At 43.2% G+C, this 26,746-nt stretch overlaps 1 protein-coding gene across 1 annotated transcript in view; it reads right to left on the minus strand.

Moving 5' to 3' along the window:
- The window catches only part of itga3b (integrin, alpha 3b), a 146,351-nt gene that overhangs the window by 61,313 nt on the left and 58,292 nt on the right, over positions 1–26,746 (minus strand). The window contains exons 2-4 of the mRNA XM_055657276.1: positions 2,787–2,911; positions 1,824–1,903; positions 706–964 (exon numbers count right to left, since the gene is read on the minus strand). Of these exons, the coding sequence (XP_055513251.1) occupies positions 706–964; positions 1,824–1,903; positions 2,787–2,911 (464 nt within the window). The remainder of the gene's footprint in view (positions 1–705; positions 965–1,823; positions 1,904–2,786; positions 2,912–26,746) is intronic.

Raw genomic sequence — 26,746 nt, forward strand, 5'->3', positions numbered from 1 at the left:
GGATAGAGAACTTCTCTTTAGTGATTCAGAAGCTGTGCTCAGAAATGTCCAACAGGAATGTTTAGGTTTTTCTTTGCTCTGCATTTCCTCTCCCCCTATTACATGCCCTCAAGACTGCTTGCTTATCAATAAGAAACTGTACACCAGCATCTGCAGTTCCTTGTTTCTCCAATAAGAAACTGCCCCCTTATTCTTCAAACCATGTGGGTGGCACAGTGGCAGAGTTGCTGCCTTACAGTGCTGGAGACCTGGGTTCGATCCTGACTGTAGGTGCTGTCTGTATGGAGTTTGTGCGTTCTCCCCGTGACCAGCGTGAGTTTTCCCCAGCAGCTCAGGTTTCCTCCCACGCTCCAAAGACGTGCATGTTTGTAGGTGAATTGGGTTTGTTAAATTATAAATTGTCCCTAGTGTGTGTAGGGGGAGTATTAAAGTGCGGGGATCGATGGTCCTAGCAGACTCAGTGGGTCGAAGGGCCTGTTTCCAAGCTGTATCTTTAAACTAAATGAATAAAAAATACAGCAGTTTCCTATCATCTAAAACCGAACTCCCTTCTGGGCTTTGTGCTTCCCAGTGCAACATTGTTGTTGTCCAGCACAACCTCCAACAGTACACACTTTGAAGATTATGTGAGAAGACCCAGCAGTTTGAGTTTAATACGAATGAAACCTGCGGGGAAAGAATTGTAGCAAAATTGCTAAGTCGCACCTTGCCAGTTCCAGCCACCTGGCGCGCCGTAAAATGCGTAGTGGTTGGGCCGAGTGAATCCTGCTGCCATGCCCTGCTGGCACATTAGCAGTCCATGGTGATCATTGCCGACATTTTCACAGAACTGCACCGGTGACATGTCCCAGTCATCGGTTGGATCGATGGTGATGTCGTCGCTGATGATGAAACAGCGACCCACCAAGAGCCTCTTCTCGTCCTGCGGGCTGAGTTGTCGCTTCTCATAGCGGTGCGCACAGACCTGTCGGGAAAAGAAACACACAGTCCATACTTAGATTCAGGTTGAGGTTTAGGTTTTATTATTGTCATGTGTACTGAGGTGCAGTGATAGGCTTTGCTTTGCATTCCATCCAAACAGATCAGATAAGACTATGCATAAAGACAATCAGTTCAAACTGGAATGTATTGCTAGACAAGTTAGAGGCAGGTACAATCATAGTATTTAAGGGACGATAGGCATTTGAATAGGCAAGGCATGGTAGGCCAAGGAGCTAATGTGGGCAAATTGGATTAGTGTTGACGTACAAGCTTGGATGTGGCGGGCTGAAGGAGCAGTTTCTCTGCTCTACAACTCCAAGGCTATATCTCGGACTTGTCTTCAGAATTTTTGCAATGCCACAGGGTATTTGCTTGGCGGCATGGTGGCGCAGTAGTAGAGTTGCTGCCGTACAGCACTTGCAGTGCCAGATACCCAGCTTCGATCCTGACTACAGGCACTGCCTGTACGGAATTTCTGCGTCCTCCCCGTGACTGCGTAGGTTTTCTTCGAGATCTTCGGTTTCCTCCCACACTCCATAGACGTACAGGTGTGTAGGTTAATTGGCTTGGTATAAATGTAAAACTGCCCCTAATGTGTGTCGGATAGTGTTAATGTGTGGGGATCGCTGGCCGATCGGTGGGCCGAAAGGCCTGTTTCCACGCTGTATCTCTAAACTAAATTAAAGAGTAGTTAATTGCTCCTTTCTCTCTGTGCAGTAGGTGCTCAGTATGTCCAAACTCATTAAAAGCTCGGAGAAAAGCAAAGTCACAAATCAATAGCTCACCGTTCAGCATTAGTCTTCCAATCAGATTAATCCCTACTGCATTAAGATTAGCCTTACCAACACTTTCCCACCAGGTCCCTGACTCGCCACTGTGACCCCAAGCCATTGGTCTTCCTTACTTTCTGTTTGTGGATTGGCTGTGAAAAGAAATAAAACACTGAAAATATAATATTTGTTACATTTCGTGAAGCAGAAAAAAATATCCTATACGACCGGAGGGGATACTTTGGGTGCCCAGATACAAGCATGGTCTAATAATAAACCTCTACTCCAAAATATTCTGCTTGATGATAGCATGTTTTATTTCAAATAGATTCATGCAATTTATTTTTATTGGGACAAAATTATCAATCAGAATCCAGCCCTCAATCCAAAATTGGAAATCATCAGATCATCCCCCTTCTCCCATTTTTGCCATAGTATTTTATAGTGAGTGTAGTCTGCAATTCAACACTATTTTTATTCATGATTGTTGTTCCGTTAGTTCTGTCATTTAGCTTTCTTCTGATTTCCTCCTGTTTAACTAATTGCTGGCGGGTGCATATCAAACAAATAGTTGAACAATGTTTATCCCCCTTTGGTCTTTAGCTTATGTGCTGCCAGAGAAATCCCAACATTTTTCTCCATTCCCCACAAATGGTTAATAACATTATTTATCTTGATTTCTCTTACAGTTTAGAGATACAGCCTGGACACTGACCCCTCAGCCCACCGAGCCTACGCCAACCGTCAATCATTCATTCACACGAGCTCTATGTTATCCCATTTTCTCATCCATTCCCGACACACTGGCGGTAATTTTACAGAAGCTAATTAACGTATAAACCCGCACGTCTTTGAAATGTAGGAGGAATCTGGAGCACCTGGAGGAAACCCACGTGGTTACAGTGGGAATGTACAAACTCCTCATAGACAGCACCAAATGCCAGGATCGAACTCGGGTCTCTGAAGTTATGAGGCAGCAACTATTCTGTGCTATTCTGCTGTCATATGACAATCTCAACATGCATGGATCCTTACTTGGTTTTTCAAACTTGGCGCGTTCACAGTCCTGTTCTGATGACACTGGGCAGTAGAACAAAGCTCCTGTGCGGTTTGCCAACTGGTCTGCAAGGCCTGCTGCCTTAGGAGCACCAACGAGCAACCTGACAAGAGGAAAAGGTGAAAAACACAGTCTCAGCACCTGTAGTCAGCAACCCCATCTCTTGGTTTCTAGGGCACTTTGTTTGGTGGCAACGGTTAGATCAGAAGTACATTAAAACCTATTGTCAGGGATCCTAACCCAACAAGGCTAGACCATGTTTGCGAGTGTCAGCACAGGGCCAAAAGTGCAGTAGTAGAGTTACTGCTACTCAAGAGTCAATTGTTAAATGTACCAATGACAAAACAACAATGTTATTACTAGCAATACGCATGGATAAATATAATAAAAAATATAAATCAATTAAAAATCGTAATACTAATGCAAAAAGGCAACGTTTTCAAATGAGACGACAAACATTCAAAGCTAAAGTAACTCTACGGGTCAGATAGTATCTGTGTGGGAAATGAATGGCCGATGATTGGGGTCGGGACCCATCTTCATTCTGAGTTGCATCACAAGTGTTGAGAAAGGAGAGTTAGAGAGAGAGACAGAGAGAGAGACAGAGAGAGAGACAGAGAGAGAGACAGAGAGAGAGACAGAGAGAGAGACAGAGAGAGAGACAGAGACAGAGACAGAGACAGAGACAGAGAGAGAGAGAGAGAGAGAGAGAGAGAGAGAGAGAGAAGGGAGCACAGGAGAACGGTGATTGATTTGGCAAAAAATTGTAGTGCTACGCGTACCGTTTTTGCGCAAATGGAAAGACCGCGCAAACCGGAAGAGCACAAGATCAGAGTTTTTATTATATAAAGTTGGGTAATTAAATTTTAATTATGGGAAGTGTGGTGACACGGCAGATGGTGTTACTGCCTCACAGCTTTAGGGACCCACGTTTGATCCTGACCTTGGCTGCTGCTTGTGTGGAGTTTTCATCTTTCATATTTCCCCCTGTGACTACGTGTGCATCTGTTAGGTGCTCTTGTTTCCTTCTTACACCCGTAATATTATTTGGTAGCTGCGAATTACCCCTTAATGGATGTGCGTAGCAAAAGAATCAAAGGGCAGCTGATGCAAATATGTTGTAGTGATGCAATGAAATTGCCAGGAGCGATGGAACTGATGGGATTGTTTTGCTGGGAGGCAGCATCCACCCGATGGGTTCAATGGCCTCTATCTGCATCATGATGCCAGTACCAGTTCACATAAACACTTGCACACATGTGTGTGATCCTGTAACCCATGCTGTCACTCGCACCATTTATTAACTCACTTTGCGCACATCACAGTTTACAGTGTCTTTAAACTGCAGAGCAGTTGTGTATTTTTAATACCCGTGTGGTCTGCGAACCGTGTCAGATGTTACATTACTGCACAAGGGAGATTAACAGCTGGTTTACTCCTTAATCCATCCGTTATTAAACACATACCATAAAATATTCATTGTCCATGAATGGAAGCGTTCCCTAAAGAAACAAGACTAGGTTCTGAAGTGAAGATTACTTTTGCAGACATAAACGTACAGACAGGGATTATATTTCACCTTTGTTCTTTTGAAAACTTATACACTAGAGCACATATTATTTTTCTTTACTATTATATTTGTGAAAGGAAGGGAGGGGAATTAACAAAGAGATTGTCTCTGGTCAATTAAAACAGGTCTCAGTTGCACAAGGACTGGACTCATTACTACCGCACCTTGGTATATTATGTGCCCCCCCCCCTTTCCAGCACCAGTGCTGAATTTTGCTGGGATGCAGTTCTTCAGGAATGACAGAATTGTCAACAAGAACCTTTAGTGGGAAATTATGAAATGCAACATACCAACATTTTTTACTAAATAACACCCAGTGAGATTTTCCCACTGAGCTTTTTCAATAAGTAGCTGGTTCCCAACACTTCACCCCCACCCCCCTCTCACAACCCCCACAACCCCCAACACAATTATAGAAACAACCTACAGATACCCCATTGGCATTCTTGTTAAGATCAGCAAACTCAGTCCAACAAAGCATAGGCACAAGGAACTGCAGATGCCAGTTCACAAAAAAAAAGGGCACAAAGTGTTAGAGTAACTCAGCAGATCACCAACATCACTGCAGAACATATATTAGTCTGAAGTAAGCCCCCGACCCAAAACAACTATCAGTCTGAAGAAGGGTCCCGACCCAAAACACTACTTACTCATATTCTCCAGAGATGTTGCCTGAGCCGCTGAGTTACTTCAGCACTTTGTTTTTTTTCCCTCAGTCCAACAAAGATTGCCTAAACTTTTTATCTTGCTTAGAGGATGTTTAGAGTTTGAAAAAGGGTCCCATCCCAAAACGCCACCTCTCCATGCCCTCCAGAGATGCTGCCTGACCCGTTGACTTACTACAGCAGTTTGTGTTTTTATTGTAAACCGGCATTGGCAGTTCCTTTTGTCTCCTTATATGTTGCTGATCTCCTTGGCTCCATTCCATCTTGGCTTCTCCACACGCATAGCAGCCATTTGCACGAAGCCGATTTTTATTCTTTGCATTAAATAATTTCAACTGCTTGCTGCCTTTAGAATGACTGCTCTGGACAGTTTTAATTTCTAATTCAACTATATCCATTTCATTCCAGGGAACAATGAATAGAGGAACAGCTTCTGAGCAAGATTCTCTTTTAAACAACCTCAGCTTCAATAAAAAAAAAAGATCTCTTAAAAAATCCAATTGATTCCCTGTCAGTCATGTGGCTTGCTAAGATATTGCAATTAGGTTCAGAGGTCACAGTTAGGAGGAAGATTAAATTTGCAGCATCCTTGAAGTAGTTAGCTTTTAATTCAATTAATCGACATTCTCCTCCTCTTTCATTCCCTAAAAACCTAATTTCTAGATGAGAAACGGATGAATTATAGCACTGTTGGAAGGATAACGATGTTATAGATTAAATGTTGCTAGTGAAACTCAAAGACACTGCATCCAAAATAGTGTTTTAACAAAACTAAACACCTATTAGTAAAAATAAAATCACCAGATTTTTGGAGGGTGAAGTAAGGTCGGTGAAAAAATATGCAGTAAAACTCCAGTAATCTAGTGCCCGGGCTTCAGTGATGCCGAACTGCCAGGTTTTCTGGACTGTTGGATGTTATTCCATATTAATACCTCAACACCTACTTAATTTGCTTTTTCATACAAAAGATTTACATTGTATTATTATAGAATACACAGAAAACTGTGCTGGTCTGTGAATGAAATGAAAAAGGATCCCAGAACAGGTTAAATAGAAATGGTGGGGGCGGGGGCCATGTGGGTACCTGGGATCAACCAAGTCAAATGGACTGCAGGGTGAACCATGAGGTTTTCCCAATAGTTAGAGAGCAAATTATCAGAATTATAAGATGAGCATTATTTCAGATATGTTTTTGTAGCATTGAGGTGCTGATTAAAAATACTGAATTGATCATGAAATTGATCATCCAAACTGCAGAGGCATTGTCCTTTGATGTATTTAGTATATTAACAAAGAAACGCACAAATCAGGTCTATTTCACCTAAAACTCCATCCACAGCTGATCTGCTATATGGTCACGCCATTATCTTCTGCCCTACATCTTAAATGCAAACCAGTGAAATCGATAGAAGATAGACACAAAATGCTGGAGTAACTCAGCGGGATAGGCAGCATCTTTGGATAGAAGGAATGGGTGACGTTTTGGGTCAAGAAATGTCACTCATTCTTTCTATGCAGAGATGCTGCCTGACCCTCTGAGTTTCTCCAGCATTTTGTGTCTATCTTTGGTGTAAATGAACATCTGCAGTTCCTTCCTACGCAGAATGAAGCCCGGGGCAGAGTAACAAAGTCTTGTTACGACATTTAGCATTAATGACCATCAATGACCAGAATCCGAGCGTGCATCTTCCCCAACAATGATTGCAGAAAGAGATTCAACCTATGTGCTGAAGAGCCAAAATCCTCACCAGAAATCTGCCAAAGGAACTAAGCAACAATCAAAATGCTCGGCTTTGCAGCATCTATTAATTTTATTCTCAATAATGGACGTTAAAATCATTACAAATCACCCAAGTCAAGAATCACTCCCAAATAAGGCACAAGCCATAACATCCAAATTGAACAAGAACATTCTGCTGAAAATAATTGTACATTGCATATATCACAATTCAGTACATGGGAAAAATAAGTTCACAAGTTATAAGCGCAGAAATAGGCCATTCGGCCCAGCAAGCCTACTCCGCCATTCTCCTGCCTTCTCCCCATAACACCATTACTAATCAAGATTCTGTCAATCTCCACCTTTGAAGTATCCATTGACGCATCCACTGCCATCTGTGGCAATGAATTCCACAGATTCACCACACTGGCTAAATAAATTCCTTCTCATCCCCTTTCTAAACATACTTCCTTTTATTCTGAGGCTATGGCCTCTGGTCCTACTGGTGGAAACATCCTCTCCAGATACACTCTATCCAAGCCTTTCACTATTTGGTAAGTTTCAATGAGGGCTCCCCTCATCCTTCTAAACTCCAGCGTGTACAATCCCAGTGCCGTCAAACACTCAACATATGTTAACTCAATAATTCTTGGGATCAATCTCATCAATCTCGTCTGGACCTTCTTTAACACCAGCACATCTTTCCTCAGATATGTGGCCCAAAACTGTTCCCAATACTCTAAATGCGGTCTGACCTGTGCCTCAACACTTTTACATTCTACTCCTCTCAAAATAAAATGCATTGCATTTGCCTCCCCACTATCAATTCAAGTTGTACATTAGCCTTTTGGGAATCCTGCACCAGCACTCCCGTAAATTAATACTGGTGCAATTAAATACATTTTACATTTACTTCATACAAAATCAAGGCAGCAAATGTATTGAACTTTTTGTTGTTTATTATGATGTCTACTGAGTACTATGTTTACATGTCTATTGTGCTGCCTCAAGTAAGAGTTCCATTGTTCCATTTTGGGACATTGGGTAATAAAACACTCTTGTGTCTCTTGACTTGACTCTTGCAAGGAAGGAGTAAGCCCTTACTATTACACACTGGCCGGGAATTAATTGATACATTTTACATTTACTTCATACACAAATGTATCACAGGCAGCAAATGTATTGAACTTTTATGATATATATAAAATAAAACACTGTAGGAAACTAAAGATCTATGATGATAAAGCCTACTGAGTACTATGTTTACAGTAGACTTTCAGAAACCATGTGCTGCCTCATAACTAAAGTAAGTAAGTTCCAGTGGTTCCATTGTTCCATTTTGGGACATTGGGTAATAAAACACTCTTGTGTCTCTTGACTTGACTCTTGCAAGGAAGGAGTAAGCCCTTTACTATTACACACTGACTTGATTTCAGCCAGCCGGGATTAGTGTTGAATTGACTCCTAAAGTATTGTTACTTAGATCACGTGAACAAAATAACTACTGTAACATCTGCTATATATATGTATACCACACACATGCAACACATGCCAAAATTTTTTTTTTACAGCTGCAACATAAACTTGCAAATTTTATACATTATGCCCCAGATGATGAAGTCCCGCTGAGTTACTCCAGCATTTTGTGTCTAGCTCCAGATGATGAGGTTTCCTCAGGTCGAAGCCTCTTGTTGACAATGTGCCTTCAAAAACAGCTCATTCTGTGTCCAAACAAATCTCCTCCACATGATGTGTGGTCCATGTCAATCCTGTATATATATATATATAAATAAAACACTGAATATCCCAGTAGGAAACTAAAGACAACCTCTGTTGAAACTGTTAAAGCACCAAAATTAGATAAAGCCCAGGATAGTAATTATGGCTTCAGGAGTAGACTTTCAGAAACCACTTTAAAAACATCCAGTGTCTATCATTGGAACTGTGTCCATTTGAAAGATTAGGAAGCATAGAGTTTATGCTGGCACCATGGCCATAACTAAAAGCCATATTTCCAAAGCTTCCCTGTAAAATACTGATATATATATATATATATTAGATAATGACATAACGTATTGCAACCTTATAAAATATTAAGTTCTGGAGTAAAGACACTTCATTTTCTGAAGTCACATGCAGAAGATGTCTACAATAAATCTCAATTCAATGCCTGCAAGGCTCTCTAAAAAATTCAATGGTTTGCAGGCTGGAAAAAAACATGATTAATGAAGATGGTTTTTAATCAGTTTTAATATTCATTGACTTCTCTGTGGAATAGTAATAAAACATTTACTTAGATCATGAGAGTTCCAACAAAATAACTACTGTTGCACCCGCTCCAAAGTTTCCATGTCTTGCTATAAATATGGTGACCACAATTGTATGCAACTTTGCCAAAACAAACTTTTATACAGCTGCAACATAACTTGCAAATGTTATACATTATGCCCCAGATGATGAAGTCCCGCTGAGTTACTCCAGCATTTTGTGTCTAGCTCCAGATGATGAGGTTTCCTCAGGTCGAAGCCTCTTGTTGTTGACAATGTGCCTTCAAAACAGCTCATTCTAGGTCCTCCAAACAAATCTCCTCCCATATTCCCATTGATTGCAATATCACTCCCCAGGTTGACCATTCCTTCAATCCTGAACACACTCCATCATTCATTTATGATTCCACTGCCCACCTGATCCTCTAGGTCCTGATATTCCATTTCCCTCAATCCAACTGACACATCTACTTTACGTCGCCCTGTATTGGATTCCCCCCCAACCTCCTTCCCCTAACTACACCCATTTCTCTATGAACTGTAACTCTCTTTCAAACATTCTGCAATGGAAGTGGCCACAGACATTAAGATCCCCTATCCTTGTTGACCAATTCCAAGATCACTTTGTAAACTCGGCATGCTGTATTTGCATGTTCCTTTCAGTGATAACCTGCAGGCTAGACGCAGACACTGTAATTGCCCCGCCTATATTGAAGGGGGCAAAAATGCTGGAGAAACTCAGCGGGTGAGGCAGCTTCCACAAAGGAAATAGGCGATGTTTCGGGTCGAGCCCCTTCTTCAGACTGATATTGATGTCTTTGCCTTTGAATGGCTTGAATGTAATCAAATGGCGACATCCAATATTGGTTTTCCAGTGTTGATCACACGGACAATGTGAAAATGTAATTAAATATTTACATTTTGATATAAACTCATACAACGGGGAAACAGACCCTTTGGCCCAACCTGTCCACATCAACCAAAACGTCCCATCTACATTAGTCCCACCTGCCTGCATTTGGCCCATATCCCTCTAAACCTGTCCTATCCATGTACCTGTCTAGATGTTTATTAAAAATGCAATAGTTCTTGCCTCAACTACCTCCGTCGGCAGCTCATTCCATACACCCACGACCCATTGTGTAAAAAATATGCTGACCCATCAGGTTCCTATTAAATTTTCAATTTTCCCCCCCCCCCCCATCTTGGTAAGGATGCAATATTAAACAATTAAATGTTCAACATGAATAATTCCCTACAATTTACTTGTACCAAGGAACAAAGAGGTGAAAATTAATTAAGGAGAGTGTAAAACCTTTTAACGGAACGCACTACAAAAATCGCAGTGCGTATTGATAAGCCAGAAGTAAACAAAATCCATGGGTTCAAAAATAGACTGAAAGTAGCCATAATTTAGAGCCGAGTGGAGTCCAAGATACCTTAATTAATGTTTGGGTCAATGATACAAACTGTAATGCATCAGAAACTCAATATTGTTTCAATTTCATGGAAAGATCAAATAATTGTAATGGCTCCTTTGCACGTAAACAAATTAAAAGCGGTTGTTGTTGACTAGTGTTGAATTAATATACATTCTACATCTTTTCTTGGATATGTTCCAACATACACATGGGCACAATCCCCGGAATTGACTTCTGTCAGTGGCAACTATAAAGGGAAGTTATCCAACCCAAGAGGCTGTTCCCACAATTTAAATGAAATTCATTCCGAGAAACTTTTAAAATATTCGCATTAGAATCATGTATTCAATTATTTTCATTTGCTTTTGCATTCCATTCCAATGCAAGTTGAAGAGTGATATTTACCCTGGGTCCTTGTGCTGAGTATACTATGTGGTAGAGGCTTGGTACTGAACACTGCTTTCAGAAGTTCATAAGATCATAAGTGATAGGCGTAGCATTAGGCCATTCAGCCCATCAAGTCTACTCCGCCATTCAATCATGGCTGATCTATCTCTCCATCCTAACCCCGTTCTCCTGCCTTCTCCCCATAACTTCTGACATCTGTACTAATCAAAAATCTATCTAACTCTCCCTTAAAAATATCCACAGCCCTTCCGTGGCAATGAATTCCACAGATTTATCACCCGCTGACTAAAGAAATGTCTCCATCTCCTTCCTAAAAGAACGTCCTTTAATTCTGAGGCTATGACCTTGACTCTTCCACTCGTGGAAACATTCCCTCCACATCCACTCTATCCGAGCCTTTCACCATTCTATATGTTTCATTGAGGTCCCCCCGTCATTGTTCTAAACTCCAGCAAGTAGGCTTTCTTGGACTTGGATCCATCGAGAACAATAAGACAATTTCCAGTCAAGACGCAGCCATTGCGTACGCAATTTTAGGTAATATTTTTGTGCCCTGGATTTGAAATGCAACTCTTTTGGCCGCACTGATTTGAAAAAAAAATCGCATTTGGGACAGGGCCTTCACAAGATTTTATAGATGATGGGCTGTTTTGGAGAGACATCCCACCATCCCAGAGGTCCGAATCCTCAGTGATATCTGTTGGTCAACACAGCTTTGAAACCCGAGACATTGAAAAAGACTGTAATACAGATGGTGTTTAACAAAATGTCAAACAGCATGAATAAGAAAAAAGAGAAATATAGAAATAAGAAAATAAGAAAATGAAATAATGAGAGAAATGGGGAGAAGGAAACATGCTAACAAGGGATTTGTGTAGGATTAATATCAATAGGTGAGCGATAGTCAGCAGAAATGGATGGGCTGAAGGGCCCGTCTGTATCTCTCTATGACCATGAATCCCAAATCAGAGAGAAAGTACAGAATAAGCTAGTAATAATCATAACAGCTACAATTACAAAATTGTAAAGTTACAATTACAAAGTTATTTCAGAATTATTCACTTCAATATGGAAGATGCATAGCTTTGCTGGGATAGGAACATAGTCACTGCAAGTATGTATTATTTTGATGTGGCCATAGCACAACCTGTTCCTTTAAGACAATAAAATGTAATGGCTCCGCAAAGGCACATCCTGAGCTCATTTACAAGCCTCGCATATCCCGAGGTCATTTCGAGGGTAATTGCGTTTCTGTAGTTTTAGCTGCTTGTTGTAAATCCCAGGCTTCTCCGAAGGTCAGAGAAACTAAAGGGAACAGTCTAGCCCTCTCTGTTATTCTCACAAATCTACAAGTCTGGGAACGACAAAAGGTGCCCAGAACACCAAGTGGGTACTTGGCGGATGGCTGAGTGTTGGCCAGCTTCTTCTGCCACCCGATGGATGATCTGCTACGTTTCATTGACTCTGATACTGTATTGATATCTCAAGTGCACTAAAGCAAGCAGGAAGTGCAGTACTGACCCTTGATTTGAATGATGGAACGAGCAAAACCACTGAGGATACACAGTTACACCCAGGCCGTGAAAGGGAGAATGTGCAAACTCCACACAGGCAGAACACCTGAGGTCAGGATCAAACCTGGGTCTCTGGCGCTGTGAGGCTGCGGCTCTACCAACTTAGTTTAGTTCAGAGATACAGCATAGAAACAGGCCCTTCGGCCCGAAGAGTCCACGCCAACGTGGAAACTCCACACAGACAGCACCTGAGGTCAGGATGGAACCCGCATCTCTGGCGCCATGAGGCAGTAGCTCCACCAGCTGCGCCACTGCGCTGTCCTCGATTCCCTTAATAATCCCTCATTGCACAACTGGAAAGATTATGAAAATATTATAACTGTCTTTCCTGGATGATCCCAAGTTCTTCAGCAGCAGCATTGCCACAGTGATCACGTTCCAAAAGTACATCATTGGCTTTGAGACATAAGAGAGTTATAAAATATCAGAGTTTTTTTAACCCATTGGTCTCACAGGAATCACAATGACCACAGAAAAATAAGAAATGTACATGTAACTAAGATATGGATATACATTTTCAAAACCTGGCCAAGGTCATTGATACTGCAGGTGCAGTACTGCGAGATTATGGTAGTCAGGTCACACAATGCGAAAGTGTCTGTAATGATCAAAGTCTATTTCCATCATCTTCAGGATGGAATTTACCAATGGATGAGGTAATCCATCAGTCACAGACTTAATCCATACAAATGGTTCATGGCTGCTCTTCTCCCTGCGAGGGTAATGAATTGTGGCTGCCACAGAGCTCTCTGCTCAACCTTTCATTTGTTCCCTGATACATGCTCGAAGTAATAAAAACAGGATGTTGGAGATTTCCTTTGCAGGGGTTTATAAGGCACAGAGCGGAACTAACCTTATCTGCAAAATGCAAATTTATAGATGATCCACTATCTGCCGCATAGGATTCATTTATGGAATTAACTAACATGAGTCAGCTTCTGGCAAAATTATGAGCATTCATGTAAATTAATTCACAAAAAAAAAAATTAAAATTGCCCAGCAATATGGAAAGTCAAAGTAAGATTGGAGGGTTAAAATGTTACATTAAAGATCCACTCCTTTTATGAACTGAAAGCTGATGCAGGAACTAACTGAAAGATGAGACAGTAATGTGATCATGGATTTTTAGTTTCAATGTGTCCGCACAGACCAAGGGTAAATCTAGTGGGCGGCGCAGTGGTGCAGCTGGTAGTGCTGCTGCCTCTCAGCGCCAGAGACCCGGGTTTGATCCTGACCTCGGGTGATGTCTGCGTGGAGTTACCTCATTCTCCCCGTGTCTGCGCGAGACTCCTTCGGGTGCTCCGGTTTCCTCCCACATCCCAAAGGCGTGCCGGTTTCTAGGTTTATTGACTAATACCAGGGAGAGTTTAAACTGTAATGTGATCATGAATTTAAACAAAGAGTGAACGTTAAAACACACTGCAAATAAAAAGGTTATTTTATGATAATGCATAATTAATAACACTTATGTCAAGAAGATTCTTTATTTTTCTCATTCCCTAATATTAGGTTGGATGTCTGTATTAATGGTGCAATTAGCACCGAGTACACAAGAACTGTAGTAAGACTTGAATATTGTTGCTATAATGTCTGCACACTGTGGGGGAGGTGGGGGAAGGAAGCTGATCGCATGTACACTCCACATTTCCGTTAATTTCTTCCGGAGAACAAAGCCACTTCATGAATCCCAGAACCAAACTCTCAGCACAGTTCATGCCTTTTTTTAAATGCTCTGAGGACTTTCATACAGTGTATCATTTCCTATTTTGTAACAAAATTGCTTGACCTCTGCAGTTATGGGCCTGTCCCACTTAGGCGATTTTTTCAGCGACTGCTGGCGACTGTCATAGTCATTGCAGGTTGCCGAAAAAACAGCGACTGTGCCCCCCTACGCCAATGTCCGCGACAATGTCTACAACAACCTACCACCTAGTCGACGTCAAGCTATGGCAATCTATCGACAACCGGCGACCCATTAGGACGTCCACCTACGACCACACCTACGACAAGGTATGACCCTGTCGACGACAACTGAAGACAACTTAAGAAAATTCAGTCGCCGGTATTTGTTGCCGCAGGTTGACGGAGGCAGTCGCCAATGGAATTCACCAGTCAGCACCCGGCGACAACCAATGTCATCCTGGCGACAACCCATGACAGCATCTACAGGAGAAGTCATGCAACGCTCATTGGCATCAAGACTTCCAAATCTGAGGAAGGACATTATTGCCATAGAGGGAGTGCAGAGAAGGTTCACCAGACTGATTCCTGGGATGTCAGGACTGTCTTATGAAGAAAGACTGGATAGACTTGGTTTATACTCTCTAGAATTTAGGAGATTGAGAGGGGATCTTATAGAAACTTACAAAAATCTTAAGGGGTTGGACAGGCTAGATGCGGACCCGAAAAAAGGGAGAGTGGTGAATCCCCTACGATTCTTAGGGCAACTGAGGAGGCTACTCAGGATCATACAGGCGGCACCCCGGCAGGCCAGTTCATTGGCTGAGGGAGTTAGAACCCTTGTGGCCAAGGGGATCAGAGGGTATGGAGAGAAGGCAGGTACGGGATACTGAGTTGGAATCAGCCATGATCATATTAAATGGCGGTGCAGGCTCGAAGGGCCGAATGGCCTACTCCTGCACCTAATTTCTATGTTTCTATGTTTCTAAGACAACTGTCGCCGAAAGGTTTTGAACATTTCAAAATCCAGCAGCGACCAGAAAAACCCGTACGATTCTTAGGGCAACTGAGGAGGCTACTCAGGATCATACAGGCGGCACCCCGGCAACCATGTGGCAACAGCCTAAACAAAATCGCCTAAATGGGACAGGGGCATCACTGTTCCTAATTCTACAAAACCATCAAGATTCTAAGGCCTTTATCTCGGTTTTGCTCACCGCAGATGCAGCCTGACTTGCTGAGTGTTTCCCCATCATATTTTAGTTTATTTTTTCTTTTAAACACATTGGTTTTGTCTAGGTATTATGATTTTTTTCAGCTATTAGATGCAGCCCCAGAAATATTGTGAATAACTGTTTGAAATGTCTTAAGCATATCAGCAATGACTCAGCGATAGTGCACATTTTCAGAAGGTGACAGTTGTGGTTTCTAGATATACCACAACACTTCATTCGACACATTAGTGTTGGAAGTATTGTCTTCAAATAAGAGACTGAGGCTTGTCTGCAGAGGGATTATAAAGGTCCCACAGAATGATATTGAAGGTCCCGTGAGTATATCAAGCACATATTTATCTCTCAAGCAACATCACTGAAAGCAGGTAGACAAAATTGCTGGAGAGACTCAGCAGGTGAGGCAGCATCTATGGAGCGAAGGAATGGGTGATGTTTCGGGTCGAGACCCTTCTTCAGACTGATGGGATGAAAGCAGATAATCTTCCCATTTAATTTATTGATATTTACGAGATGTTACACAGTGATATGCGACAACGTACTTCCCAGATTGCTACAGGTACACCACTTGAAGGGTATCTAGTTAACTGCAAAAACAATTTGGGCAACTATAGGACTTTGTATCCTTACTTTGTGCATTGGCGTTCTTGGGAGCAAGTAACCTGCAAGGTACAAATTAATAATGTTCTTCACCAGGAGTGAACGGCTGCGCAGTACCTCGTTACTGAACTGATATCTATTTGAAGGTATTATCAATGATGTTTCCGCAAACTCCTCAAATAACGCTGTAAGTGGCAGCCTCGCCAACAGCCTGTCTCGTCCTTTTCTTTGTTTGTTGTTTTTAAGTTTGTTTTATTTGTATGTTATAGTGTATCTTTAGTTCTGTATAATGTTGGGGGTGGCGGGGGAGTTGGGAGAAACTTTTTTTTACATCTCTTCCCCCGACAGAGATGCGCCTTTTTCTGTATCGTATCTCCGACCGCACTGCGGCCTAACATCGTGGAGCTTGCGGTCCCTCTGTTAAGGATTGACTTCGGGAGCTCCAACTGCAGGAGCTTAGACCGCCGCCCCGATCACGGGGGCTTCAATCGGCCCGACTGCGGATGGTTCGATCACCCCGACCGCGGGAGAAAAGAAGGGTGGGGACTCGGAGGGATTGCCATGAGTGCAGTGATCTCGATGATTGCGGGAACATCGCACAATGAGAACATCCCAGAGTCTAGTGCAAGTGTGGATGGCTTTCTGACTGTTCGGGCAGACAGGGACTGTAGAGAGAGTGACAGCGGTCGGTACAACTCTGGTCACATCACGGTAAAGGAGCATGTGTGTAGCCTGGACATCGAATTGATGGCTGTGGGTCTCCGCTTATGCTGTGTGCCCTGGGGATTCTCACACGACGCTATATTGACTGTTTATGTTTAATCTTTATGTAGTTTTGTATCTTGTTGCTTTTGACGATTCATTGGAAGCATAAAGGGCCTGTCCCACTTACGCTATTTTTAGGCAACTGCTGGCGACTGTCATAGTAATAGCAGATCGCCGAAAACCCCAGCGACTGGATCCCCCTTCGAAATAAAATTTGAAATAGAATCATTACTTTAACCACAAAAAAACCCGAAGTCAGCACCAGTAATAACCTACGTTAACCTGGCGACAACTACGACAGCAGACGTCAGGAGATGTTAAGCTACGCTCATCGGTGTCAAACCCACTGTCTAAAGAAGGTTGAAAGCCATCCGGGGGAATCCATGAAGTAGGGGTCCGGTGGAGACGGGAAAAGGGGTGGTGAGGACTCCTTCCCTTAGAAAAAGACACAGAGGCAGAGTCGACAGAAGAAGAGCTCAACGTTGTGGTGAACCTGGAACTCGTTGAGGTGGGGGCGGAGGGGAACAAAGGTGAGGCCTCCGTTGAGGTCAGACCGTTCCGTATCAGAAAGGGAGAGGTCAGAGGGGATGGTGAACACACGGCAAGGGTAGGGGTTGGGGTTGGAGATAGGCATGCGAGTAGATGGAGCCGAGCAGATGGCTAGTGGGGGGGGGGGGGGGGGGGGGGGGGGGGGGGGTGGGTGTGTTCAGAGAGGAGGGAGGCATGAGGACTATTGTATGGGTGGGGAGTAGCTGGGGCCACCTGGTTATAATGGGAAGGGGTAGAACCAGTGGAATCCCCACTGAGGTTCCCTGTACGAAAGGGGGAGCAGTAGGGCCTAGCTACCATGAACTATCTACCCGCCCACCCTTCAAACTATCCCTTTCTCCATAGCAGAGGTATCCAAAATCACAGGTTTAGGGTAGGAGTAAGAATTGTGGAGGGTTTTTGAGGCAGAACCTTTTCATCTGTAGTGTGGTCAGAATGCTATGCCTGAGTGGATGATAGGTGCACATGCAGGTACAGCAGGCAGCGAAGAAAGTGAATGGCATATTGGCCTTCATAACGAGAGGATTTGAGTATAGGAGCAAAGAGGTCCTTCTGCAGTTGTACAGGGCCCTGGTGAGACCACACCCTGGAGTATTGTGTGCAGTTTTGGTCTCCCAATTTGAGGAAGGGCATTCTTGCCATTGAGGGAGTTCAGCGTAGGTTCACAAGGTTAATCCCAGGGATGGCTCGACTGTCATATGATGAAAGAATGGAGTGACTGGGCTTGTATTCACTGGGATTTAGAAGGATGAGAGGATATCTTATAGAAACATATAACATTATTATATTGTACACGCTAGATGCAGGAAACATGTTCCCGATGTTGGGAGAGTCCAGAACCAGGGGCCACAGTTTATGAATAAGGGGTAGGCCATTTAGAACTGAGATGAGGAAAAACATTTTCACCCAGAGGGTTGTAAATTTGTGGAATTCTCTGCCTCAGAAGGCAATGGAGGCCGATTCACTGGCTGCAATCAAAAGAAAGTTAGATAGAGCTCTTAGGGCACGCGGAATCAAGGGATATGGGGAGGAGGCAGGAATGGGTACGGATTGTGGAAGATCAGCCATGATCACATTGAATGGCGGTGCTGGCTCAACGGGCCAAATGGCTTATTCATGCACCTATTTTCTATGTATCTATATGTATAGAGGCAGAGACTCAGAACATTCAAGGAAAATCGAAACACACACTTGAATTACAAATGCAATTAGAAGGCTACAGACCCAGTGCTGGTAAATACGGCGAGTATACATATGTATTTGATGGATACGGTGGGATACATGTTCGATTTTTGTGGTGTATAATTCTATGACTCATGTCTTACTGTTCCTTTTGTAAAACATCTGTGCCTGCAGAAGGACAATCTGGTATTGACGATTTTTCCCATGGTCTCCAGTCTGGCCACTAGAAGCAGCAGTCCAGATGCCTTTAGCCAGACGCTTGGACTTGTCCTCTACAGAGCGGTTAAAGGCTTCTGGTTTAAGGCATCTGGACTGTTGCTTTCAGTGGCCAGACTTGAGGCCATGGGAAGTCATCAATACCATATTATCCTTCTGCAGCTACAGACGTTTCAATTATTTTCTAGCTGCATTGGAAACCAGACCTCGTGACGAATTAACTAGTTTCTACAGCAACGAGTGCTACAGATAGCAGATCGGCTTTGGAAAATGATTCTGCGATACAAATGAAACATGCATCTGCCTGGCGGCCAAGGAAACTGTAAACCACCTTGTGTAGCTCAACAGAGATGTTGATAAAGACTAGGCCATATACTGTAAAGATCGGTAACTGCAGAGTGGTTCTACAGATCCAGTTACCAGGTGATGCATTGAGAAGCCTTTAGAAATCATGTTTAAGATTTGTTCACACAAGTGAACAAATTCCAGCCTGAGAATCTGCAGGGTGGACAAGTGATTGTATTGTTTTAAATATTAAAGTCTCTTCCTGAATTATCATATCCAATTTAATTTTGATAGAAGTTTCATTTTGCAGCTGGTCTCATTTCAACCCGAGGTTATTCACGAATACCACTGGACGATAAATAATTCAGGAGACGGCAGGGCACTTTCCTCATTCCAGTATAGATTCACTGCCACAAATTTGAAGAATTCTCAGTCAGTCAGAATAAAAGCCTAAGTGTCCCTGTGACACAGTTTAATGCTCATTACTGTGCCGCTAATAACTCAATAGTTGACGGTGGTGATGAATTAAAGACGAGTACAATTGCATATTTATGTCACTGTACCCCTTAATGTGTTCCCAGACCGCCGTGACGTTGAGCACTTCTTCTGCTGCCGCTCTTATTCAATCTAAAGACGGCTCCCGAACTGAAACGTCACCTATCCATATTCTCCAGAGATTTCATTTTAAGTTGTTCTTGCACAGTGCTCTCTAACATTGTGCTGTTTGATAGAATTTCTTAGTCTTACAATGTGATGGCCAATAGGCGATCATTTGGTCGATTGTGCTCCTGGGTATCCTTTGAACAACTCATTCAAAGGGTATCTAGGTGCTTCTGTACACCGTTCTGTACTGAACTCTATGCAAAAATGAATTTCTCTGTACCTCAATACAAGTGTCAATAAAGTACCATTGAACCATTAATAAGACTCTACTCATTTGGCATTGCCATCTTTTCTAGTATGCATTTATGTCATGTATAAAATTGACCATTCGGCATGTTTGTTGAACTCTTCCAGATGTTCAGCCATGAACTTATTGAGGCAGGCTCGAAGGGCCGAATGGCCTACTCCTGCACCTATTTTCTATGTTTCTATGTTCAATCACATTTTTTTTTAAAGTTTTCTCATGTTCACATTGTTGCTAATAATTAAATCTGTGTCCTCTGTACACCAATCCTCTGCTATCATACTCTGCAAACAAACAATATAATTTTAAACACCTTGGGCCAGAAATTCATACACACAGTAAATACTTTATTCAGTTATTTCTGGAGTACAATGTGGTTTGGGTGATTTCCAGGTGAAAGTACACTGTCTGGAATTAGAGTGTCACTTCTGGTTGCAATTTGTGCTTAAGGTGACAATGCCATTTTCAAGCCAGACAGGTATAGAATGTCATTTTCCCATGCAGTGTTTTGTTACAGGGTTGCCCAGGAAACCAGCTCACGCTGCTCGGAGGTGCATCTGTTCTTGGCGCTCACTGAACAATGGCATTAAGTGCGTGTAGGAAGGAACTGCAGATGCTGGTTATACACCGTAGACAGACACAAAATACTGGAGTAACTCAGCGGGACAGGCAGCATCTTTGGAGAGAGGGAATGTGTGACATTTCGGGTCAAGACTGAAGAAAGGTCTCAAAATGTCACCCACTGGCTTTAAGAGTACTGCTTCCTGAGCAGGTTCCAGTCCTGGGCAGGAAATCTCATTCAAATGGATATCCTTTGCTTACATCCAGTCCTTCTCCTTATCCATTTATCTCAATAACTAACCTCACCCTCCTCCTTCTCTTGATTGAAACCTCCAACACACCACAACTCTTGCTCCCTGAGTTTCTGATTGGAACAATTTGGAACCAATTCCCCATTTTGATTCCTGAGGAGCTCCTCAGTAACCCCATTAGCTCAGCCTTGACTCAACTCATTTAGGTTTCTTATTGTTACAATCACTGAGGCGACCTAATCCGCGAGTTCTGGCGAGTTTGCCCTCGACTCGTACTCACAGCATGGTCGACACGAGGTATTAGGAGGTCTTTGTAACTCTCCTTCATACTCGAGAGTGGTCCCCGTCTCCTCGAGGCCTCAGCTAGGTCACGCCGCATTTTTCAACATTGAAAAATGCCCGTGTGTAAAAAAAGGTCGCCATGGAATAATTTGATACTTTTATTATTCGTAGATTTAGTCGTAGTAAGTCGGCATGTTAGTCGTAGGTAATCAAGGGTAGTCGAAGGTAATCGATGGTAGTCGTAAATAGTCATCATCATAGTCGAAGGGAGGTCGAAGGAGATCATCTTCACTCTCCACTATTCAGTCCAATTTTACCGAAGTTAGTCGTAGCTAGTCGAAGCTGGTCAAAGGAGATCTTCAACATAGTCAAAGGTGGCCAAACTAAATGATGCCAAATGAAAATGAAAATGAATGTTGTATTGAGCATTCCACTACCTTGAGGAGAAGGACTGTCCATAATGGAGTGGTACCGGAGGCACGATAGTGGCATTTTAGTGGGAGGAAGCAGAACTGTCGGCAATGCTCTGAGGGCCAGCAAAGACTCGATGGCCTGAGCGGACTTCTTCTGTGTCGGAGTGATGTGATTTGAAAAGTAATACGAGGGAATCGACGCTCATTATCAAGAGATGTTTAAGTCAAGCAACGACAATCCCTCATTCCCTCTCCCAATCATTCCATCAAGCAACTCCTGCCCCACCAGTGGCAGGCAGTCGGACTCCCGCTCACTTCAGCAGGCAAATGAAGACCCACAACCTGGAGAGGAAGCAAGTCAGCCTCAATCTCAAGGATAGACACAAAGTGCTGGAGTTACTCAGCGGGTGCGGCAGCACCTATGGAGCACATGGACAGGTGACGACCCTTCTTCAGGCCGAAGAAGATTCTCGACCCGAAACGTCACCTATCTCCAGACATGCTGCCTGACTTGCTGAGTCACTCCAGCACTTTTTGCCTGTTTTCTTGTAAACCAGCATCTGGAGTTCCTCGTTCCTGAAGAAGTCACCAAGGCATTTTCAGAATTTTTTATAAAGGATTAGGTGGACCCCTTCTTCAGATTGGATCCCAAGCGACTGCCTGGGAAGGCAACCTTCCAAGGAATGGGGTGATTGAAGGATAACTTTGAACTGCTGGCTGATAGAGAGATCACACAGTATTGTGGATAAAAGAACAAACAAAAGAGCTCATGAAAAGGGGCTAAGTTCCAACTTTACTAAACCTTGGGTCAGACTTCAAATGGAGTCCTATGTGCCGTTCTGATCATGTGAGGTGATAGGAAAAATGTGAAAGCACTGAAGGAGTAGAGGAGAATCATCAGGATGTGGCTTGGGATGGGGAGAGGCTGAAGAAAGTAGGTATGTTCTCCATGGAGTGAAGGAGGTAATGGGGAGAATATGATTGTATTTAGAACTAGACGAAGTGGGACCCAATGGGTCCTACAATCACACGGGAGGGCTGGACCCCCAACACAATATTCCTCCTCTCCATCAATTCCAATATTGATGGCCAGTGGGGGGGTGGAGGCTTTCTGGAGCACTAGTATGGGTGTTGTGGGCTGAAGAGACTGGTTTCCAGAGGGCTAGTATGGACATTGTGGGCCGAATGGATTCTTGGGCTGGCGGCTCAGCAACTCAAGCCTGTTGTGCTGGCAGCTCACTCACTCACGGCTGGTGGGCTGGCAGTTGACTCATGGCTAGTCCTTCAAATTCCATTTCAAGCCGGGTGCAAGTCCACCAAATTCAAGTGCAGTTTCATACCACTTCAAGCAGGGTGCAAGGTCACCTAATTCAAGTGCAGTTTCATACCATTTCAATCAGGGTGCAGGGCCACTAAGTGACCTCTCACTCCTCCATCTTGCAGAGACTGAGCCACACCCACAATTCTGGGTTTTATAGTCCCTCCCCCCCCTTCCCAGCAGAAGGGGCGTGGCCTTCATGGTGTGATTGACAGGAGAGAGAATCTCAACACTTTCTACACTAATAACTCTTATTTTTCATCACTGGGAAAAATCTCGGCACCTGATGAGCGGAGGGGGACTCTGAGTAAGATGACCAAAAATCACAGCCGTGCATGGTAGCGTTTTTTTCTAAAATCAATATAAAGCGCAAACAGGAAGTGGTCAAGATTAGACTTTTAATTATATGGAAGGCAAGGGAACTTTAATTGGGCAAGGCAACTTTAATTGGGCAAGGCAACTTTAATTGGGCAAGGCAACTTTAGCATTTCCAAACCAAAGGCAACACAGCTTTAACATTTCCAAACCAAAGACAACACAGCTTTAGCATTTCCAAACTATATTACATGTGAGACAGGTTTAAAGAGTTGTGGACTGTGGAACCAGAGTAGAAGGTGGAAGAGAGAAGGGGGAGTGAGTGGAGTTGATTTGAGAATTTGAGAAGATTGATTTGTACCATATGTCCTTACTTTACAGACAATAAATTTGTCTGTACTGCATGCCCTTTACATTATTTTGATGTAGTCTGTGTTTTGTGCAATGATGCATAATTTGCTTATGTAGTATTTACCACAGTACACATGAATACAATAAGCCCTTTTTCTTAATTATACATATACCACACCCCAGGAAACATGACCTTCAACATTTGAAAGAGTGCAAGTCAGCAGATGCCTTAATCCAGCCCTTTGAGATCCAGATACTCCCAGCAACAACTGACACTTCCATCTTTAACATGGCGAAACACCAAGAGTGCTTTGGCTGAATGTTCTAAAAATGTTTAACACCCAGCCACAAAAATACAACTCATGACCGAACGCTTGGTTAAAGGAATAAGCTTTACTACAGGAGGTCAATTGAGGGTAGAAAGGTTGAGAAAATTCCATGGGAAAATTGCAGAATGTATGGGGCATTTAGTTGCAGCATTGTTGTGGGGTGACTGAAGGTCTAGTCCGTGTGGATTTTCCAGCAGCTTGTAGTACAACAATTCAGTCAGAGAAAATCTTTGGGTTTGAAGAACTGCCTGCCAAACTTTGTAAAGACAGAGACACAAGGAACCAAAGATTATTTTAGACGAAATAAAACAATTCCTCCAGTTTGATGACCTGGAAAAGATCATCCACACATTCATCTCCTCCCGCCTAGATTACTGCAACTCCCTTTACACTGGGATCAGCCAATCTTCCCTGCCCCGCCTGCAACTGGTCCAAAACGCCGCAGCGAGACTCCTGACGGGCACCCAAAAAAGGGACCACATCACCCCGATCCGGGCCTCTCTCCACTGGCTCCCTGTGCGGTTCCGTATAAACTTCAAGATCCTCCTCCATGTCCACAAAGCCCCCACCTACATAAAAAGTCTTCTCACCCACCACTCCAGGCCCCTCAGGTCGGCTGACTTGGGGTTGCTGAATATCCCATGGTCTAGGCATAAGCTCAGGGGTGACCCCTGCCTTTGCGGTTGCAGCCCCTAGACTGTGGAACAGCATCCCCTTTCCCATCAGAACTGCCCCCTCCATCGACTCTTTTAAGTCAAGACTAAAGACTTATCTATACTACCAAGCCTTTCCTGACGTCCTCTGAGTGAGGGCTACATGTATATATGTTATGTAGTTTGTTTTGTTGTGCTAGTCTTATAACAAATGTAAAGCACTTTGGTAAAGCACTTTGACCAACGAGAGTTGTTTTTTTAAATGTGCTATATAAATAAATGTGACGACTTGACTTGACTTAAGAAGGAACTGCAGGTGCTGGAAAAATCGATGGTAGAAAAATGCTGGAGAAACTCAGCGGGTGAGGCAGCATCTATGGAGCAAAGGAATAGGTGACGTTTCGGGTCTGAAGAAAGGTCTCATCCCAAAACGTCACCCATGATTGTAGTCGGTTGGGGGGGAGAAAGCTGGAAAATTAAGGTATGGACAGGTCAAAGCCTGGCAAGTGATAGGTGGATACTAGGCGAGAGAGGGCTTGATTGGCAGATGGGTGCAAAAAGTAATGGCTGTACATGAAAATGAGACAAAATGATTACTGAATATATAAAGAGAGGAGTGAAATGTAGTCAGAGGGAGGGATATAGGTGGAAAGGGGAGGGAGGATAAGGGTGGAAGAGGGGTGGGATAGTGGGAGAAATGTGAGAGCAATGTGGTGTGGGCAGGGGCACAAGGAAGAGAGAGGGGGGGGGGGAGATAGGGGAGGTAGTATGTGGAGATATACGGTCAGAATGAGAGTCAATGCTGAAACCCCTCCACAGTGCATATGTTGTACATTTACAACTGTTGATGCCCACTGTGGCCAGGGCCAGAGACATCTCAACAGCTGCCTTGTCAAGATCAGGACAAGGAAATCAACAGTGTCAGTGAAGCACCAACAGAACGCTCCAGAATCAACCCCTTGAAAATCTGTAACAGATTAGCAACGAGCAGCAAGCAGCGAGGGCCATTCCTTTTGGGGTGGCACAGTGGTATAGCTGGTGAAGCGCCAGAGACCCAGGCTCAATCCTCACCTCATATGTTGTCTATGTTGAATTTGCATGTCCTCCCTGTGACTCCATGGCTTTCCTCCAGGTGTACCAGTTTAGTTTAGATTAGTTTAGTATATTTTAGACTAGTTTAATTTAGCGATACAGTATTGAAACTGGTCCTTTGGCCCACAAAGTCCACGCTGACCATCGATCACCTGTTCATACCAGTCCTACGTTATCCCACTCTCTCATCCACTCCCTACACACCAGATGCAATCTACAGGTCAATCACCGACAAACCGCAATGTCTTTGGATGTGGAAGGAAACCGCGGGTTAATTAGCCTCTATAAATTGTCCCTAATGTGTAGGAAATGGAAGAGAGCGTGGGATAACATAAAACAAATGTGAATAGGTGATCGATGGTCGGCATGGACTCGATAGGCTGAAGGGACTGATTCCATGTTGTATCTGTCAATGACAACCAACTTTCAGAATGAGAGTCACCACTGAAAGCTCTCCACAATGTATGTGCTGTACAGTATCCAAGACTTTGGGGAAAATCTCAAACTTCCTTGTGATGGGATCTGTTAAGAAAATCATATCCTGGGTTGACGAGGTGGAAAGGATAAATACTGAAGGAACCACTTACCATGACAAGTTTCAAACTGTATCTTCTGACATTAGGATTTAATAATATGATTTATCGTCATTGCATTTTCACACGGGAACTATTATTCCAGCATGTTCATATTTTTTTCTGGAAAGTCGGGCAAAAATTCCTCGTAGGAAGAAGCAAATTGCTTTTTGAATCCACAGTTAGGATGTTGTCCCAGCAGCGCAGTTCCACAGTGGTGGGGAAACAGTAATTTGTTATCCTGCCAATTCAATTTCCCACACATGTGGTATAAATCACACACAAACATGAGGGGGCATGTAATACGTAAACCAGGCTTGGTTTCTATTAACTTCTGCAGACATCAGAAACTATACTAAGTTGTAACGGTTGAAGCCAATTAATAATAAAGAATAATAGATGGATACTTGAGAATATCTTTCAATTGTCAGAGTGTTTAGCATTACGGCATTAAACATTGAAAGAAAAAATTAAGACTGAAAATTGGACAATGCTTTTATTGGTGAATTACTCTAAATAGCTGAAAAGAGGATTTTAAATGAGTTACAACATAATCTTCAATTTTAGTTAAGTTCAGTTTCCTGTAGTTTAGAGGTACAGCATGGAAACAAGCCCCCGGCCCACTGAATCAATGCCAACCATTGATCACCCGTTCACACTAGTTCTATGTTATCCCACTTTCGCATCCACTCCTTACACGCTAGGGGCAATTTACAAAACCGACAAACCCACACGTCTTTGGGAAGTGGGAGGAGAGTGG

This window comes from Leucoraja erinacea, chromosome 27 (genome assembly GCF_028641065.1).
Source record: "Leucoraja erinacea ecotype New England chromosome 27, Leri_hhj_1, whole genome shotgun sequence".
In the NCBI taxonomy this organism is placed as follows: Eukaryota; Metazoa; Chordata; class Chondrichthyes; order Rajiformes; family Rajidae; genus Leucoraja; species Leucoraja erinaceus.